This window comes from Mirounga angustirostris, unplaced genomic scaffold, assembly GCF_029215605.1.
Source record: "Mirounga angustirostris isolate CCGP_5_RB_7025 unplaced genomic scaffold, mMirAng1.0.hap1 SCAF_17, whole genome shotgun sequence".
NCBI classification, from domain to species: Eukaryota; Metazoa; Chordata; class Mammalia; order Carnivora; family Phocidae; genus Mirounga; species Mirounga angustirostris.
This window is the reverse complement of record NW_026991725.1, coordinates 38,780,130-38,796,788: the sequence shown is the minus strand read 5'-3', so window position 1 is coordinate 38,796,788 and position 16,659 is coordinate 38,780,130. Positions and strand designations below refer to the sequence as shown.

The following is a 16,659-nucleotide window of genomic DNA, read 5'->3' as shown; positions in this document are numbered from 1 at the left end:
TCTGAAACACTATATTAAATACACAGCACCATATGAAAGTTTTGTTTTTGCCAAAAAGTTGAACCTGACTTTAATGGGGGCATTAAAATTAACTTCCAGTTTAGAGGAAATACCTGGGATAGAGAAACAAGTTAAATGGCACCATAAAGTAAAGATAAGTCCAAAATATGGGACATTTGACCTTTGTTTTTCAACAAGTCAGTGGTGTGGGGTAAGGTAAGACGGAAGGCAGGGACAGCTTTAGGTTAAAAGAGGCTGAAGAGACCCAACATCCAAATCTTGTGTGTGACCTTGTTTGGATACTGATTTGCACCAGTCAACTGTAAAAAGATTAACATGGAAGTATGTGGATGTCTACTGGGGTGAAATAATGTGATGTCTGGAATTACTTTAAAATACTTCAGAAAAATGAAGGGATAAATGGATTACTGGAGCAAATGTGAAAAAATCCTGATAACTGACAACTCTAGGTTGGTTCATTCACTATTCTCTGTTTTTGTGTATGTTGGAAAATTTTTGCAATACATACATATATTTTTTAAAGATTTTATTTATTTATTTGCCAGAGATACAGCGAGAGAGGGAATACAAGCAGGGGGAATGGGAGAGGGAGAAGCAGGCTTTCCGCAGAGCAGAGAGCCAGATGCGGGGCCGAAGGCAGACGCTTAACAACTGAACCACCCAGGCGCCCCGCAATACACATTTTTAAAGGATGGGCAACTAGGTAGAGTTATTACCATTTAGCAAGGTAGAATTCAAGACAAAAACATGAAATGGGTCAAATGTAACTTAATAAAGGGAACAATTGACGTGAAAAAAAAGATTGGAACCTTGAAGTACAAAAAAAATGTTAAAATATATAAAACAAAAAAAGTTTAAAATTGCTGGAAACGTAACAGTTGTAAAGATTTTAACGCACCTATTTTTGGGATTTGCAAAAAGACTATAGCAAACTATAATAAAAGGCTCACTTAATAGCTTATATACTAAATTCTGTGTCATACAAACAGAATAACTGGGAACTGATAACATTAGACTATAAAGAAAACTTCAAGTTAAAAAAAAAAGGGCGCCTGGGTGGCTCAGTTGGTTAAACGACTGCCTTTAGCTCAGGTCACGATCCTGGAGTCCCGGGATTGAGCCCCACATCGGGCTCCCTGCTTGGCAGGGAGTCTGCTTCTCCCTCTGACCCTGCCCCCTCTCATGTTCTCTCTCTCATTCTCTCTCTCTCTCTCAAATAAATAAAATCTTTAAAACAAAACAAAAAAACTACGGTACACATCTGATTCCAGAGCAAATATTACATAAAGCTAACAATTAAGGGACGCCTGGGTGGCTCAGTTGGTTGGGCGTCTGCCTTCAGCTTGGGTCATGATCCCAGGGTCCTGGGATTGAGTCCCGTGTTGGGCTCCAAGCAGGAAACCTGCTTCTCCCCCTGCCTGCTGCTCCCCCTGCTTGTGCTCTCTTGCTCTCTCTGACAAATAGATAAATAAAAATAAAATCTTTTTTTTTTAAAGATTTTATTTATATGACAGAGAGACACAGAGAGGGAACACAAGCAGGGGGAGTGGGAGAGGGAGAAGCAGGCTTCCCGCGGAGCAGGGAGCCCGATGTGGGGCTCGATCCCAGGACGCTGGGACCATGACCTGAGCCGAAGGCAGACGCTTAACAACTGAGCCACCCAGGCACCCCAAAAATAAAATCTTTTAAAAACAACAATAACAATAGCCAAAGTATAAATTACAGTAACATAACACACAATACAAAAATGCAGGCACTTGGAAACAAATTCCTCATTTTCATGAATTTCAGTGAGAAATTACAGAATGCATGGAAGATAAAAGTTACAAGATCAATCCTAGAGGATTAGAAAGATCTAGAGGGTTCTAGAAGATTCTTTGTTGAGTGCCAGCATTATACCTTAGTCATATTTATATTCCCCAGGGTTTAGCACTGTGCTTGGCATTCAGAAGAATCTTAATATGAATGCATAATGAAAGGAAAAGTCAGATGAAATTTGAGCCTTCAGGGATTCATGTCTAGCTAGGAGAGTATCACATATAAACCCTGAATAATGGGGCAAACTAGTGTGTTAGTAAATATGACAGTCATGACTTACAGAGCACTGCTGTGTTCTGGGCACTGTTCCACTCACTTGACATGAAAATCATTTCATTTACTCCTCTCAACAACCCTATGAGGTAGGTAGCGTATCAGTCAAGACATGAAAGAAGTCCTCTGAAGGTGACAGGACTGCCAATGATGCTTGTTGCTGTTTACCACCCAGAGGCCTCCGAGTACTCAACTAAAAGCTGCCCATGACCCTCTTTATTTTGAAATCCTCCTATTCATCAGTTTGTTTACTGCCTTCTCTTTCACTAGAATGTAACCTCCATGGAGTCAGGGCCTGGAGGATGGTGTTAGGAGATCTGAAGCCTGAAACCCAGAGAGGCAGCGGCTCCAGTGGTGCAGGCTAGGGCCATGATGCTGCAGCCACGTGGCAGGGCTTGGTAGCCAGAGATGGCTTAAAGTAGCATCCAGAAAACTTGGTTTGCAGTAGAGAGAGCAGGAAAAATGCTGGATGATGCTGGAGAAGGCAGAGGAGGATTCTCTACTTCTAGTTTGTTTGGTTAGCTGTTTCTTTTACAAAAGTACAAGGGCACAGTGGTTTTTAAACTTTTTTGGGTAAAAACAGGAAAATCTGATGAATAGTACAGGCTCCGCCCCCCCCGACATAGTATCCCCAAGTGCGCACAATGTGAGATGGTCAACCTGTGTGCTCCGAAGTGAAAGAAAGAAAAAAAAATCTGGCCAAAACAATATATTATTTTAAGTAAGCATGTTACTAAAGGATTATATACATATGAAAGTACGGAAAAAAATAAACATCCCTCTCTCCGACAGTCCCTTTTCAAACACTCCTGAGCCACCTTTTTCCTGCGGGCCTGGGCTCACACTTGTCCCCCCGTCCACCGCGCATGCACACCCGTGCTTCCGTGCGCCCCTCCTCGTCCCAGCAGGGGCCGTGGGGGGTGGGTGCCGGTTCTATGGGACAGAGCCCACAGCGAGGCTGAGGGCGCGGGGCTGGGCAGCACCCCCACCCCGCCTGCCCCTGCCCTCCGGAGGCTCAAGGGGTAGGGGGCTGCCGTTTGCGCCGCTTTTAACTTTATAGAGATGGACTCACAGAGAACACGCGCGCCTCACTCGTGCGTGGATGTGTAGCCTTCACGGCACTTTCCCGAGGTGTGTTTGGATACCAACTGGGGCAGCAAGAAGCGGGGCCGCGTTTGCGCTCACATGGGTTTATCTTGCAAAATGCAGTCGGGCTTGATCAAAAAGAAAAGGCGAATTACCGGCAACCGAGGCACCCACACACTAAAACAAGACAAAAACACAAAAAAACCCCACTTTGAAATAGAGAAAATGTTGCCATATATACTTGTTTTTACTTTATAGATGATAAGGGAAAAAGCACTTCTACACTTGAGCCGCCTCACCCCAGATGGGACTCGAACCCACAATCCCTGGCTTAGGAGGCCAGTGCCTTATCCATTAGGCCACTGGGGCTTCACGCAAGCGGCGCCCGATCACATGCCTCTTGAACTGTGACGCCGTGTGGCTGCGTAATGACGTCATGCCCGGAAGCTCCCAGGTGCAAAATTCGATTGGACGGGAGCCCTCAGGCTGCCTCAGGTGAGGGGGGTTGCAGTTAGGAAGGGCTACGGAGGCCTCACTGTCTAAAACAAGGGTAGAGCCTGGGATTCAGCTGCGGTAGAGGTGGTGCTAAGTATCTCTTCAACATTAAAACGTATCGACCACGAAGGGACTCGAACCCTCAATCTTCTGATCCGAAGTCAGACGCCTTATCCATTAGGCCACGCGGTCCCCTACTTGGCTGGCGGTGCCGGGATACCTATTTAGCGACCTCCGGCTACACTAGCATTGACGCTGCCGCAGACGCTGCACCCGGGCTCTGGCCCCGGTACACCTGTGATGCACCTTGGGGCGCGGCGCACGCGGTCCTCTCCTGCCCGCGTCGCCGGCGCCGCCAACGAGGGGGCTGCACCTGGCCTGCGCACTGCGGCCCCCTAGGCATCGCGGCCGCGTGGCCTAACGGATAAGGCGTCTGACTTCGGATCAGAAGATTGAGGGTTCGAGTCCCTTCGTGGTCGGTTTCTTTTTGGGTGAGGGGTGCATGTTCGGTGACGCGGGCCACAGCAGCCCCGCTCGGCCTCGTCTGCCTCCCTCCTCGTCCCCTCCCGGGTCCCCGAGGCCGCTCGGCACTCGCCTTCCGGGAAGCCCGCTTCTCTCTGTGCACCTACGCTCCGCCAGCGCCCTGTGGTCCCCATGGGGCACGAGCTCGTCGCCTCGCCTTGGACTCCAGCTTTTCGGGCAGCTGGCGGGCGACCACTCCGGTCCAGAGGCGCGCTGTCCAGCCGCCGGCGTGGCGGCATCGCGGGAGGGCCGCGAGCGTGCGGCTGCGCGTTACCACGGACCACGTGGGCGCAGCGTGTTGTCGCGCCCCAGTGGCCTAATGGATAAGGCACTGGCCTCCTAAGCCAGGGATTGTGGGTTCGAGTCCCACCTGGGGTGGTGCGGGCGCTTGTCCTCGCGGCAATTTTTGGTGCCGGGAACGCGCGGGCCTCCGTGTACCCCCACTTCCGCGACGAGGGCCCGGGTCCTGGGGGCTCCACGTGCCTCGGCCCTAACGCCCCCGCCCCCTGACCCCCTCTTCCCAGGCCCTCCGACCGCGTTCCGCCCGCTCCTGCCGTGCAGTATTTACCAGGGCCTCGGTGTTGCCCGGAGTCTTGGGGTCAGTGTGGCCTGTACTCCCCGCTCCTGGCCTGGTGTCACGGCGCCCCTTCGGGACACGCTGTACCTTTAAGCCTCCGGGACGGGCTGTACAAAAGTTGCCGGGCGGTCTTCTTGGGGTTTTTGGATTGGGTTTAGTCACGGTGCGTGAGGCGCGGAGAGAGCCAAAAAGGCGCTTTTACCCCAGGTGGGACTCGAACCCACAATCCCTGGCTTAGGAGGCCAGTGCCTTATCCATTAGGCCACTGGGGCCTGCGGGTCGGGGTTGTGCCATTCGGCCCCCTAGTCTCGGTCGCCAGCGCCGAGAGAGTAGCGGCGGGGCGGGGGCTGCCGGACCCCCGAGTCCGGGTGCGCAGCCTGGCGCCCCGCCCAGCCTTTGTGTCCCCCGGTGCAGAACTGACAGAAAGTCCAGGAATGTTAGGAAAAAGTAGTGCAGGAAATGAACGAGAACAGAATAGCGTCCATCACTAAAACTGGAACCCAAGCACTGAGGATCTGCACCATCACCAGGCAGTGCACGACCTGTACAAATCTTTCCAATCACGAATATACATCATATATAAAACAAATACATGTAAAGCCAAATAGATACTTCACCCTAATATTTTGTTCCTTTAAAACTGTTTACAAAAAGTAATACAAATAAAGAATGAGCTCATTTTTAAACGTTACACGCGTTTAGAATCCACTATTAAAATTCATGCACTTCTGAAAGATGTTCTAGAAGCCTCAGCAGAAGGCAGCTGTTACTTCCCTGTGCCTGCCTGGAGAACTTGCCTCTCCCATCTCCAAGCATCCAGGGCACAGGGAACCTGGACACATTCGTCTTTGTTTTTCTTTCTCCGACATGTGGAAAGTCTGCAGAAACCCATCTCCTTCCTCCCTAACCTCAGCAAGAAGCAAAAGTTTGGCCCACCTGGCTCCAGTCCCCTGCCTTGAGGGTGCTCTCCTTTAAGTTAACCAATTTGTTCCTCGAGGTGTGACATTCCTACGGCAAAGTGGACTAGCTGGATGAGTGCAGAACACTTCCAGCATCCCAGAGGGCTCCCTTGTGCCTCCTCCCCCTCAGTCACCACCTCCTCCAACGAAATACTCACCTAAAGCAGTTTTGCCTTGCTTTGAGCTACCAGATGGAATCATTTTCACCCGTGTTCATTCTTCATTGCCCTCCACCTTTTTAAACACAATTGCTTTATTTTTTAGTAGGCTCCACTGTCAAAGTGGGACTTGAACTGAGGACCCTGAGATCAAGAGTCACATGCTGTACCCACTGAGCCAGCCAGGCATCCCAGCACTCAACATTTTTAAAGGATGGGTCCTACTCCTGTGCTCTACTCCCTGTCCCCCAGGCTGGTGTTTCTCCTTACCTTTTCATCCCCTCCTGTGTGTCCCGAATGCCTTTCCAGTTCCCTTCATGTGCTGCCAAGGTCTTCTGAGGAGCTCTCGGGTCCATCACTTTGCTCCAGGGTCAGCCCACAGGGATGCCTTTTCTGGTTTCCCCGCTGCCACCATCTAACCCAGCAAGTCCCCAGGTTCTGCTCTGCCTCGTCCTCAACTGCTCCTACCCATTCCCAAGACTCTGCTTGTGTCCTCCATCCTGCAACCTCACTCCCAGCCCCAGGGCTCCACTCCTTCTCCTGGGCATCACTACCGGGGCGTTCCTCCTCAGGCCCCACGAGTCAGCTCCTCATAAGCAAAACCATCCTCCTCCCACCTCCTCCCAAGGCTGCTCCCTTTGTGCCTTCCCTGTCTCCATGCATCACCACCCATGTCACACACACACCTGCTCCCGCTCCACCTGGGCCCATTTTCTGTCTCCATCTTCCTTTTGCTCCTGCTATTGGCTCTCCATTCTCCCTGCCACTGCCCTAGTTCCGGGATGGGTCCCTGCCGCCTACATGGGTCAGTCCGTCAGCCTGTGCCCATCTGCCTGCACTTCCTTGTCCATTCAGTCAGATTAATCTTCCCCTGACAGCCTCGGCAGAGGTCGAGTCTAAATGTCCCAGCTGTCACATTTGAAGCTCTTACCTTGCTACATGGCTGGCCCCTCCGCTCCTTCCCACCTATGTCAAGCATTGCAAGCAAGTGTATCTGCTCTGACCCTCTAGCTGGAACTGGTTGCTTCTCTAGTTCCCAGAACCTGTTTTGCCCTGATATTCACGTTTTAGGTTGTGTTACCATAACCGGAATCCATTTTTCTTCTCAGCTTTTATCATCACCTGATTGAGTGTAAATTCTCTGAAAGAAAGGACTTTTTTGTTCATTGCCGAGTCCCTGGGACGTCACCCAGGGCCTGGCTTTCACTATTTGTTGAATTAGCGAATAAACGAATCAATGTTGCGCCACCTTGCATATGAGCTTCACCCCCTCCTGGGCTCTGAGTCTCTTGAGGGGACTCTTGTTGGTCATTTATCAATGACTTGTTGTCCCTTTGTTTACACTTACATGAATGATGAGGGCTCTGCTCACATAAAGTGTATATACTACTACCGCTAATCATCTGGCATTTAGAACATAACAATGCAGTATTTGCTGAACGAGTGAACTAGATCAAAATTATAGAGAATGTTTTTAGAAATTCATACACGCCAAGTTATCTGGTATAGTTCTGCTGGCCTGGGCGCTTCCCATACCCAGAGGATTGCAGAAACCTATTTTCAGTTCCGACTCTTTTCCTGCCTCTAAAACCCCACAGCATGTGACAGCACCTAACACGTGGTACTCTTTCCCACTAGAGAACTTCAGCAGTTCTTTGTCACCTACATTTTTTTTTTTTTAAGATTTTATTTGAGAGAGCGCGTGTGCGTGAGCGGGGATGGGGGGGGGTGTCCCACTGAGAGCAGGACCCTGAGATCTTGACCTGAGCCCAAACCAAGAGGTGGATGTTTAACCGAAGGAGCCACCCAGGCGCCCCTCCCTGTCACCTACATTTCTTAAAATCTAAACTCTTGAACTTGAATTTGAGTCTCCACATTGAGCTGTCTCCCTTTCCAGACTCACCTCCCACAATCCCCTGGCACAAATCCACCATTCAGATGGCTTCCTCGGCTTCTCCACCCCAGCCTTTTCTTTGGTTTCCCTTATTCATACTGTTCTCTCCAACTGGCATGTCCCTCCCCACCTCTACTGACTAAAATTCTATTCCCTTTTCAAGGCCCAGCTCAGAGGCCTGCTCACCCGTCTCAGCCCTCCCACCCTGAGGCGTGTTCCCTGAGTGGCGACACCACAGCTCAGTCCTGTTTCCCCCCCGGCTGACTACTGCCGGTCCACGATTGTGAGGCAGATTTGAACTGACAGAAAGGGTTGGAATTCTGTTCTTGAAGCATTCTGAATGAAGCAAAGCCCATTGCATTTATTGCAGTTTTATTGCAGCTCATACACTAAATGAATAATTAAGGTTTGACAACATGTGACTGCCTATGAAGACCTTCGCAACCAGGGCCTGCAACCCTCCTTCCAAATGAACATCCTTGTGCTGGCGCCAAGGGGAAAGACAGGCGTTAGCAACCACAAACCAGGGTCTCCTGACGGTGTTCACGCTCTCGGCTGCAGCAGCCTGGAGCCCCTGAAGCGGGCTGTGCCGGCTCTGGAGGAGGATTTCAGTCCATACCCACCCTCCTGCCTGTTTTTATGGTAGAATGTATTCGCTTTTTTCTCAGCCTTTCCCGATTCATGTTCTCTATCCTGAAAACAAAAAGACTGCAATTAGGCCCAGATGCCCAATTCAAAGTGGTGCGAGTGGCTGGCAGCTCAGTGGGAAGCAAAGCAGCTAGATCAGCAGCCCGGGGCCCCACTCGAGTCAGAGGCCTCTCTCACTCCCGGAGCTTCCCCATCTTCTGCTGGGAAGTCGTGGACCCCCGCCCCCGCCTCCTGTCTTCTCTGTGCAGCCGCCCCCACCCCCCACCCCATCCCCACGACTCAGCTGAGAGGAGCTTGGGGGCACTTTCTGGTACCTGATCCTCTGCAGTACAGCATCTTCTTTGGATGGCTCCTTCGCTGTCTGGCTGGCCTCAGCAATCATGTCTCGAATTTTCTGAAGACAATCTGCCAGGTTTCGGAACTGGTAGCGGCTGCATTCAGAGGTGAGTATCAACTCTCCTGACTTGTTGATCTTATTTTTATGCTGCAAAGAACAAAGGCAAAACCCGAGTCCTACAGAGTAAAGGTTTTTGTTTTTGTTTTTTAAAAGATTTTATTTATTTATCTGACAGAGAGATTGAGAGAGAGCACAACAAGACAGAGCAGCAGGCAGAGGGAGAGGGAGAAGCAGGCTCCCCACTGAGCAGGGAGCCCGATATGGGGCTTGATCCCAGGACCCTGGGATCATGACCCAAGACGAAGGCAGACGCTTAATGACTAAGCCACCCAGGTGCCCCCAGAGTAAAGGTTTAAAAGCGACTGAGGGATTACAGAAAAAGGAGCCAGTGGTTACCGTGACAGCCATCCTCTGCCGCACGGGCTCTGCGATCCACTCGGCGGTTGCCAAATGGAACCTGACTTCAGCCTTGGAATTCACTGTAAATAAAGGGATGAGAGAGCATAGGTCACTGAGACTCTCAAGTAGGCTCAGCACTCGGTGGCTGGTGACGATCCTGAAACGGGGAGGCAAGACATCCAGCCAGGGACATTTCTGCCCTGTGTAACTTGGGAAAACAAAGTTGGTGATGGGATGAGCCAGCAAAGATAGTGAGGCACCGCTGGACAAAAATTAACTTCCAGGAAGTTGCTTCTCTTACAGTTCAACGGGGTCTGAAAAGAATGGGGGGATGGGTTCCATGAAGGAAACCTGTTCTGGGAGCTGGCTGCCAACTCACACTGCGATTTCCCTTTGTTTAGGCTCACAAGCCAACCCTAGTCCTAGCAACCCACAGCTGAGAGTCTAAGGATCAGACCACATTCAAAAGAATAAAGAGGATTATTATAAACTGGTGGTATTTAAGCTTCTGCTAAAAAAATCCCTTTATTCCTTATGAATGTAAACACAGAACTCCTCAAGTACATCTCCCAGCCAAGTTTTAAAGTGAAAGAAAACAAGGTGCCTTGTACCTTTGTTAACATTCTGGCCCCCAGGACCACTACTCCGACAATAAGATATCGTCAAACGATCTATAAAACAGAACACATACCAAAAAAAAATATTATTCCATGCACAAACTGTTAATTTATTATCAACATATTACACCTCTCTTTCCTTTTTTTTTTTTTTAAAGACTTTATTTATTTGACAGAGAGACACAGAGAGAGAGAGGGAACATAAGTAGAGGGAGTGGGAGAAGGACAAGCAGGCTTCCCGCTGAGCAGGGAGCCCGATGCGGGGCTCGATCCCAGGACCCCGGGATCATGACCTGAGCCGAAGGCAGACGCTTAATGACTGAGCCACCCAGGCGCCCCTACACCTCTCTTTCAATGACTTTTATATATACTAATGTAACAATCAGGGCAGTCAAATCAGAGATTATTTACAGATGTCAAAACTAAAATCAAGAGCAAGTCCCCTTCCCAAGGTCACAGCAGAGGGTGTAAAATTATGACCTGGGTTGTCCGCTTCTGGTCCAGTCTCTTTCACCAGATCCGGCTGCGCTAGCTTTTTGCTGTTTGTTTACTTCTTTTAAAGCAAAGACTCTTTCAAAAGCTCAAACTAAGGGACAAGCTTAATTTAATGTTGTATTTCAAAATGTGGTGGATGTTGGAATCCCCACAGACTGTGAGCCCCAAGAGGACAGCTGTTCATTGTGCATGCCCAGTGCCCAGTGCCCGGTCAGCCAGTGTTTAAACACACCCACTGGATGAAAGCGGACTAGCATGGAGCCCGGAGCCTTGCTTCTAACACTGGCCGGCTGCTGACCGACTGTGATCTGGGCAAAGTCCCTCTGCTGCTCTGGGCCTCATGTTGGTTTGTCTGTAAAATGTAAAATAAGGTTTCTTCCTTCTATTTTTATAATTCATGAAAAGCAGACTCACAGTGTCTGAGGAAAGTAGAGAAGGCATGGTAGTGGGAAAATTCAGAAGACTGGATGGTGAGCCAGCCGCGAGAGGCATGGGTGGCAAAGAGCTGGCCCCAAGGCAGTGGTGGCCCATCTCAGGACTGCGTCTGAGAGACCTCCCCCCCCCTTTTCTTTAGATGTAAGCTCCAGCCTAGCGTGGAGCCCAATGTGGGGCTTGAACTCATGATCCTGAGCTCAAGACCTGAGCTGAGATCAAGAGCTGGACGCTTAAACAACTGAGCCACAGGCGTCCCTGGAGACCTCTTTCCTTTTGAGAAATCAAATCAGGGGCACCTGGGCGGCTCAGTCGTTAAGCGTCTGCCTTCAGCTCAGGTCATGATCACAGGGTCCTGGGATCAAGCCCCGCAACGGGCTCCCTGCTCTGCGGGGAGCCTGCTTCTCCCTCTCCCACTTTCCCTGCTTGTGTTCCCTCTCTCGCTGTCTCTCTCTGTCAAATAAATAAATAAATCTTAAAAAAGAAAAGAATAAATCAATTCATTTTTCTGCATAGGTGAGGAATGCGCAGTACCGCTGGGGGACAGTTCCAGCATGGCGTCGGCAACCTTGCTTGTCTCCACGGAGGCTGCCCAGGCGGGTTCTGTCTTCCAGGAAGGCATGGGAGGCCCCCCCAACACAACAGCACCCGAGGCAGGTGAGTAGCCGCAACACGGCCAGTTCCCACTCGCCTCCCTGTCTCCCTGGAGGCCGTCACGAGACTGTCTCTTCGCCCGTGGTTCTGACGAGATGCGCTTTCTGCCACCTCCAGCCACACGCACGCCGCAAGGCCCAGCTTTCAGCGACCAAACTGCCTGCTGCAGCGGGGCACCGGCTCTGGGCCACAGGGTGGCCTCTCCCTTGTGTCACAGTTCACTAGCCTCTTTGTTTCCGTGCCACCCTGAACGAGGGCCATGGGGAGCCGGCACCCATGGCCACTCCTCCTGTCACTGTCTGTGGACACCACTAACTCTCTGACCCTAAAAAGGGCTTGTTGTTTCCCAGGCTCTGCTTGTGAGGCCTTGCCTTGCATTGGACGGGCACACAAGTCTAAAGTTATGCAAACAGGGACGCCTGGGTGACTCAGTTGCTTAAGCGTCTGCCTTCGGCTTGGGTCATGATCCCAGCATCCTGGGATGGACTCCCACATTGGGCTCCTTGCTTGGCGGGGAGCCTGCTTCTCCCTCTGCCTGCAGCTCCCCCCGCTTGTGCTCTCTCCCTCTCTGACAAATAAATAAATAAAATCTTAAAAAAAAATAAAGTTATGCAAACAGTTTACAGGGAGAAGTCCCCACTCCTGCTCCCCAGCCACCAAGTCTGTCCTTTCTTCTCGGCTCCCCAAGCCAGTCCTCGTATCCAATTTCTTATACATCCTTTCAGATCTACGTATATGCATAGAAATATATGTTTCTGATGTAAAATGGTAGCTTACTATAAATATTCTTTTGCAGATCAACTTTTTCTAAATAGCCATCCACTCATCTACCGTAGAGACTGGTCCGTGTCACAAGATCATCAAGAGCTCTCGCTCATCTCGCACACTGCACAGCAGTCCACAGTGGCTGTGCCACCATTTTGTGGCCATTCTAAACAGTGCCGAGGGGACTCTGCTTTTGCACATCCAAAGACAGTCTCTTTATTTTTGTGATGCTGGAGAGGTCTGGAAGGAATGTTTAGGGGTGGGGGAAATGACTGATTTTTTATAAAACAAAATTACTTACCTAGAGGAATGTCATTATGGGCTTGCTGTGCATCATCCTGTAATGTAACATACACAGTGTCAAATGAACATCACCTGCTGTGACTCCTAACTGGTCCAGGGCAATCAAAGAAAGGATGTAAAGCCACAGTGCAGATGTAATACAACTATTTTCAGGTCCCCCTGTAAAATCGTATCAGGATGACAGAAAAAGCTTTCCCAGACTCTAGAAGTACCGTCTCTGAAACACTCTTCCAGGAAATTTGAACTGATGTCTGCAGCCTTAGCTAACGTCGGGCGCCATCGGGGGCCCGGCTCCTTGGAGGGAGGCCAGGCTCCATAGTACACGTGCCTCAGGGAGACTCCAAAAGGAACATCCTCTGCTAACCTAGAACAACAAACCTGGTGGGCCATCTTGTTCCTTCCTGGGCCACGGAGGCTCCCATGGGAGGCCATCTACCTTGAGGGTTTGTGTCAGATGGAACTCCTCACTCTAGGACTTCTCACCTCCGTGTCTCTCCTGTGCTCTGTTTCTTGGTAGTGATGTCCTTGAGCCTGAGCCCCATGTCCACAGGCCCGGGGCAGACACGACACCCTCTGAGGCTCTTCTGGCCAGCCAAACTCATGGTATCCTCACCTGTCCCCCCTCTGGCTGCCTTCATCCCTTTTCATCTTAGAATGATTTGGGAATGAAATCCTCATCGCCATGCACTCCCTGAAGCACTGAAAACTCCGGGTCCTGCCCTTCTTGGAGTTGTTCTCCCTCTTCCTCCTGAGCTGTCCTCACCAGCTTCCTAGCTTCCTTCTTACTTCCCTGTGCTTTTCTCACACTCCTTCGCTTGCTCTTTGCAACTTTAAAACACGGACATGCCCCTGGAAGCCTTTTTCTTCTCTATCCCACTCCTTCCCTAGAACATTTCATCTCTGTTGATGAAAATATCGTGTGTTCATGACTCCCAACTTTCTGGCTTAAGCTCAAAACTTCCTTCAATGCCAGACCCATACAGGCAACTGCTATTTGGCATCTCATCTCGAATGCCTGATCACTGCCTCAAACCTCAAGTCTCCTCACAGAGGACTTCCCTTACTATCAATCTGAAGTAGCTCCCCAGCACTCTCTCTGACAGCACCCTGGCCTACTCATTACTTCACTACCTGATGTTTTCCCCCATTTATTTACTGTTTGCTCCTTCCACTAGAACATCACTTCCATGAAGCAGGGACCCTATCTGTTTTATCTACGTCTGTTGGATCTGCAATGCTTGAAACAGTGTCTGACACAGAGGGTACACAATAAACTTTTTGTTGAATGAAAGAACAAACGACTTTCTCGTGTCCATTAGTGGCAACTCAATTCTTCCATCCCAGACTCAAATTCCTCTCTTATTTTCACTTCTTAGAGAACATACATTAGCAAATCCTACAGGCTTTCGCTTCAGAATACATCTAGAACCTGACCAATTCTTATGAGTCCTAGTGCTTCCTCCCTGCTTATCGTCTGTTGCCTGTGTTATTGCAATCTTATAAGTGGCCTTCCTGTTCTTGCCATTCTACAGTCTACTCTCTGTAAGGCTCTATAAAAGTGATCCTTTTTTTAAAAAAAGATTTTATTCATTTATTTTTTTAAAGATCTTATTTATTTGACACAGAGACAGAGAGCACAAGCAGGGGGAGAAGCAGAGGGAGAGGGAGAAGCAGGCTCCCCGATGAGCAGGGAGCCCAACACAGGGCTCGATCCCAGAACCCTGAGATCATAACCTCGATCCCAGGACCCTGAGATCATGACCTGAGCCAAAGGCAGACGCTTAATCAAATGAGCCACCTAGGCGCCCCTAAAGATTTTAAGTAATCTCTATACCCAACATAGGGCTTGAACTCACAACCCCAAGACGGCACGCTCCACCAACTGAGCCAGCCAGGCACCCCAAGAATGATCCTTATAAAACTAAGTTGAATCTTTCCACTCCTCTGCCTCAAATCCCCAATACGTCCCATGGTATTTGGAGTAAAGCTAAGGGCCTATTAACCCTGTAAACAGGCCTCCCCTCACCCCATTCCTCTCCTTTTTAGCTTCATCTGCTCTGACTCCCCTGCTCAGCCACACTGGCCTGCTTGCTGTTCCTCAAACAAGGCGAGCACGCTATTGCTTTAAGGCGGTCGCAGGAATGTTCATCTCTGCAGGGATGTTCATCTCCCCACTATTCCCATGGCTCACTGCTTTGCTTCTTCCAGGTCCTTACTCAAATGTCATCTTCCCAGAGGCTTCCTAGACCATCCTACTTAAAACTGCAACCCTTCCCCCTACTTTAGCACTCCTTCCTTCCAGCCTTTATTTCCCCCAAAGTCCTTATGACCATCTCACATACTCTATACTTCTGATTTTATTTGTTGCTTGTCTCCCTCCATGAGAAGTTCCACAAGCATTCAGATTATGTTTTTTTTTTTTTTAACTTCCCTATCTCCATGCCTAACATAGTGCACACAGCATGCTTTCAGCTGAAGTTTGTTGAGTGGGTGAGTGAATAAATGAATGTTCTCTTTCAGCCCTGCGGGTGGAAACGCAATAGAATTGGCTAGGTCCTATTTCTCCTGCCCGAGACCCATTAAAGAGCCTGTACCGAGCAGGCTGGCAATCAATGCATCCTGAAGAGAGGCCCTGTTTCCTCAGGCGCGCTGGAATTCCTAGAAGCTATGGACAGTGTAACTTCCCAAAAGGTTCCAAACAGTTTAACAGCCTTTGGGTTTCACTGTCCACTCTGGAGAGAAAATGCCCACGTGTGGGCCAGGAGGCCGGGGAACGAACGCGGAAAAGCTGGTGGTCCTGTAAGAAACACTCAGCCTGCTCTCGCGAAGCCCGCACACCTCCAGGCCTCCGGGAGCCAGGACCCGCTCCGCGGCCCCAGCTCCGCTCGCTCAAACCACCAGCTCCCTCCCGCGGCCAATTGGCTCCGGCCGGGCCAATGCGGCCCCGGTTTCCCAACGTCCCCCAGCAGAGGCGGGGAAACGCCCCTTCCGTCCAGCCCTCCCCGCTCACCGGGACCCTCCAGGCGGTGTCCGAGCCCCGTGATTCCGGGTAGAGCTTGTCCAGGCTGTAGATGCTCTGGAACTCGGTGCCATCTGCCTGCTTGTGCAGAGCCCGCCGGGGACAGCGCGCGGGCGGCGGGAGCAGCCAGGCCCCGGCTCGTCTCAGGCTCCAGGGCAGGCACCGAGCGGCCGCCATGTTGGGATCTCGGGGCGCTTCCGGTGGGTGCTTCCTTCCGCGGCCCGCCGGCTCCTGTTTCCCTCGGGACTTTAGTTCCGCGAGGCTTTTAGTGCCCGCCGGGGTCGCGGGGAGGCGGCGAGCTGAGAGCTCCCGGGTCGCTCTCCCAGGCACCTGTGAGACGCTCCCCCTTCGGCCGCGTCGGGGAGGCCAGGTTGGAGCGCTGAGGTCCACTGTTGGCCAGACAGCGAGCTCTCAAGGGAGCCTCCTGGTGAAAAGAACCCCCGGAATCCGTGTCCCCCAGAAACACCACTTCTGTCCTTTTCAGGGGCTGTGCCCACCTCCTGGACCGCTCTCCCCTCCAAGTTTCACAAGGTCCATCAATGCGGCCTGCCCTGCCTGGCCTAGTTCGTCTCCATCCCCTTTACTCTGACTCTGCTCTACTTTATCTTCTTTTTTTTTTTTTTTCTAGTTTTTTGCGTCTCCAGTCAGAATATAATAAGCTCTGGGGGTGGGGGTGGGGGCACTGGCTCACTGCTGAGTCCCCAGCACCCAGAACTTGGCGCATCATAGATACTCAATAAATATTCATAAGATGAGTTATTTGGCAGTGTTCTTGAAAGGTGAATTCTGCTAGAAACGAGTTTTAGTAACTTCAGGTTTATTCACAAGGCAGTGTAAGCAAATCCCGGCTGAGCAGGTGTGTGAAGTCTCCGCAAGACAAATTACCAGATGGGAGGAGAAGCAGGCAGGTGGAGAAAGACATGTTTTTAAAAGTGGACACACACCCCTTCACAGAAGCAACAGCTTTGTGGGGCACGATGACAGTTTCTCCTAGCCAGGAGATAAAGGAATGCTGGGGAAGCGGGTAGAGATTCAGGCAGCCACAGACAGGCTAAGCAGAGCCCTTTTCCAGGGTTCTTAAGACATGAACCTCAAAACAGAAGTTCTAACTCCAAGAAAGGTTCAAA

General features: G+C 50.5%; 1 protein-coding gene and 5 non-coding genes across 8 annotated transcripts; 2 read left to right on the top strand and 4 right to left on the bottom strand.

Moving 5' to 3' along the window:
• Positions 1-3,494: 3,494 nt before the first annotated feature.
• Positions 3,495-3,567, bottom strand: TRNAR-CCU (transfer RNA arginine (anticodon CCU)). The gene has a single exon. It is a non-coding gene; the product is annotated as a tRNA-Arg (tRNA).
• A 245-nt stretch (positions 3,568-3,812) lies between these two features.
• TRNAR-UCG (transfer RNA arginine (anticodon UCG)) lies at positions 3,813-3,885 on the bottom strand. Its single transcript has one exon. It is a non-coding gene; the product is annotated as a tRNA-Arg (tRNA).
• A 214-nt stretch (positions 3,886-4,099) lies between these two features.
• Positions 4,100-4,172, top strand: TRNAR-UCG (transfer RNA arginine (anticodon UCG)). Its single transcript has one exon. It is a non-coding gene; the product is annotated as a tRNA-Arg (tRNA).
• Positions 4,173-4,520: 348 nt separating this feature from the next.
• TRNAR-CCU (transfer RNA arginine (anticodon CCU)) lies at positions 4,521-4,593 on the top strand. Its single transcript has one exon. It is a non-coding gene; the product is annotated as a tRNA-Arg (tRNA).
• A 398-nt stretch (positions 4,594-4,991) lies between these two features.
• Positions 4,992-5,064, bottom strand: TRNAR-CCU (transfer RNA arginine (anticodon CCU)). The gene has a single exon. It is a non-coding gene; the product is annotated as a tRNA-Arg (tRNA).
• Positions 5,065-8,158: 3,094 nt separating this feature from the next.
• MRPL58 (mitochondrial ribosomal protein L58) lies at positions 8,159-15,914 on the bottom strand. 3 transcript variants are annotated; one of them, XM_045888502.3, is made up of 6 exons: positions 15,524-15,914; positions 12,512-12,548; positions 9,859-9,918; positions 9,245-9,327; positions 8,766-8,935; positions 8,159-8,491 (listed from the first exon to the last, which is right to left on the bottom strand). In XM_045888502.3, the coding sequence occupies exons 1-6, from the start codon at positions 15,707-15,709 to the stop codon at positions 8,347-8,349; spliced, it is 681 nt and encodes a 226-aa protein (XP_045744458.1). In that variant the 5' UTR covers positions 15,710-15,914; the 3' UTR covers positions 8,159-8,346. The 3 variants fall into 3 exon arrangements, with proteins under 3 accessions (XP_045744458.1, XP_045744457.1, XP_054366689.1); XM_045888501.3 differs by having other exon boundaries at positions 8,159-8,496; positions 15,524-15,872; XM_054510714.2 differs by lacking the exon at positions 9,859-9,918 and having other exon boundaries at positions 8,159-8,496; positions 15,524-15,891.
• Between the last annotated feature and the right edge of the window lie 745 nt (positions 15,915-16,659).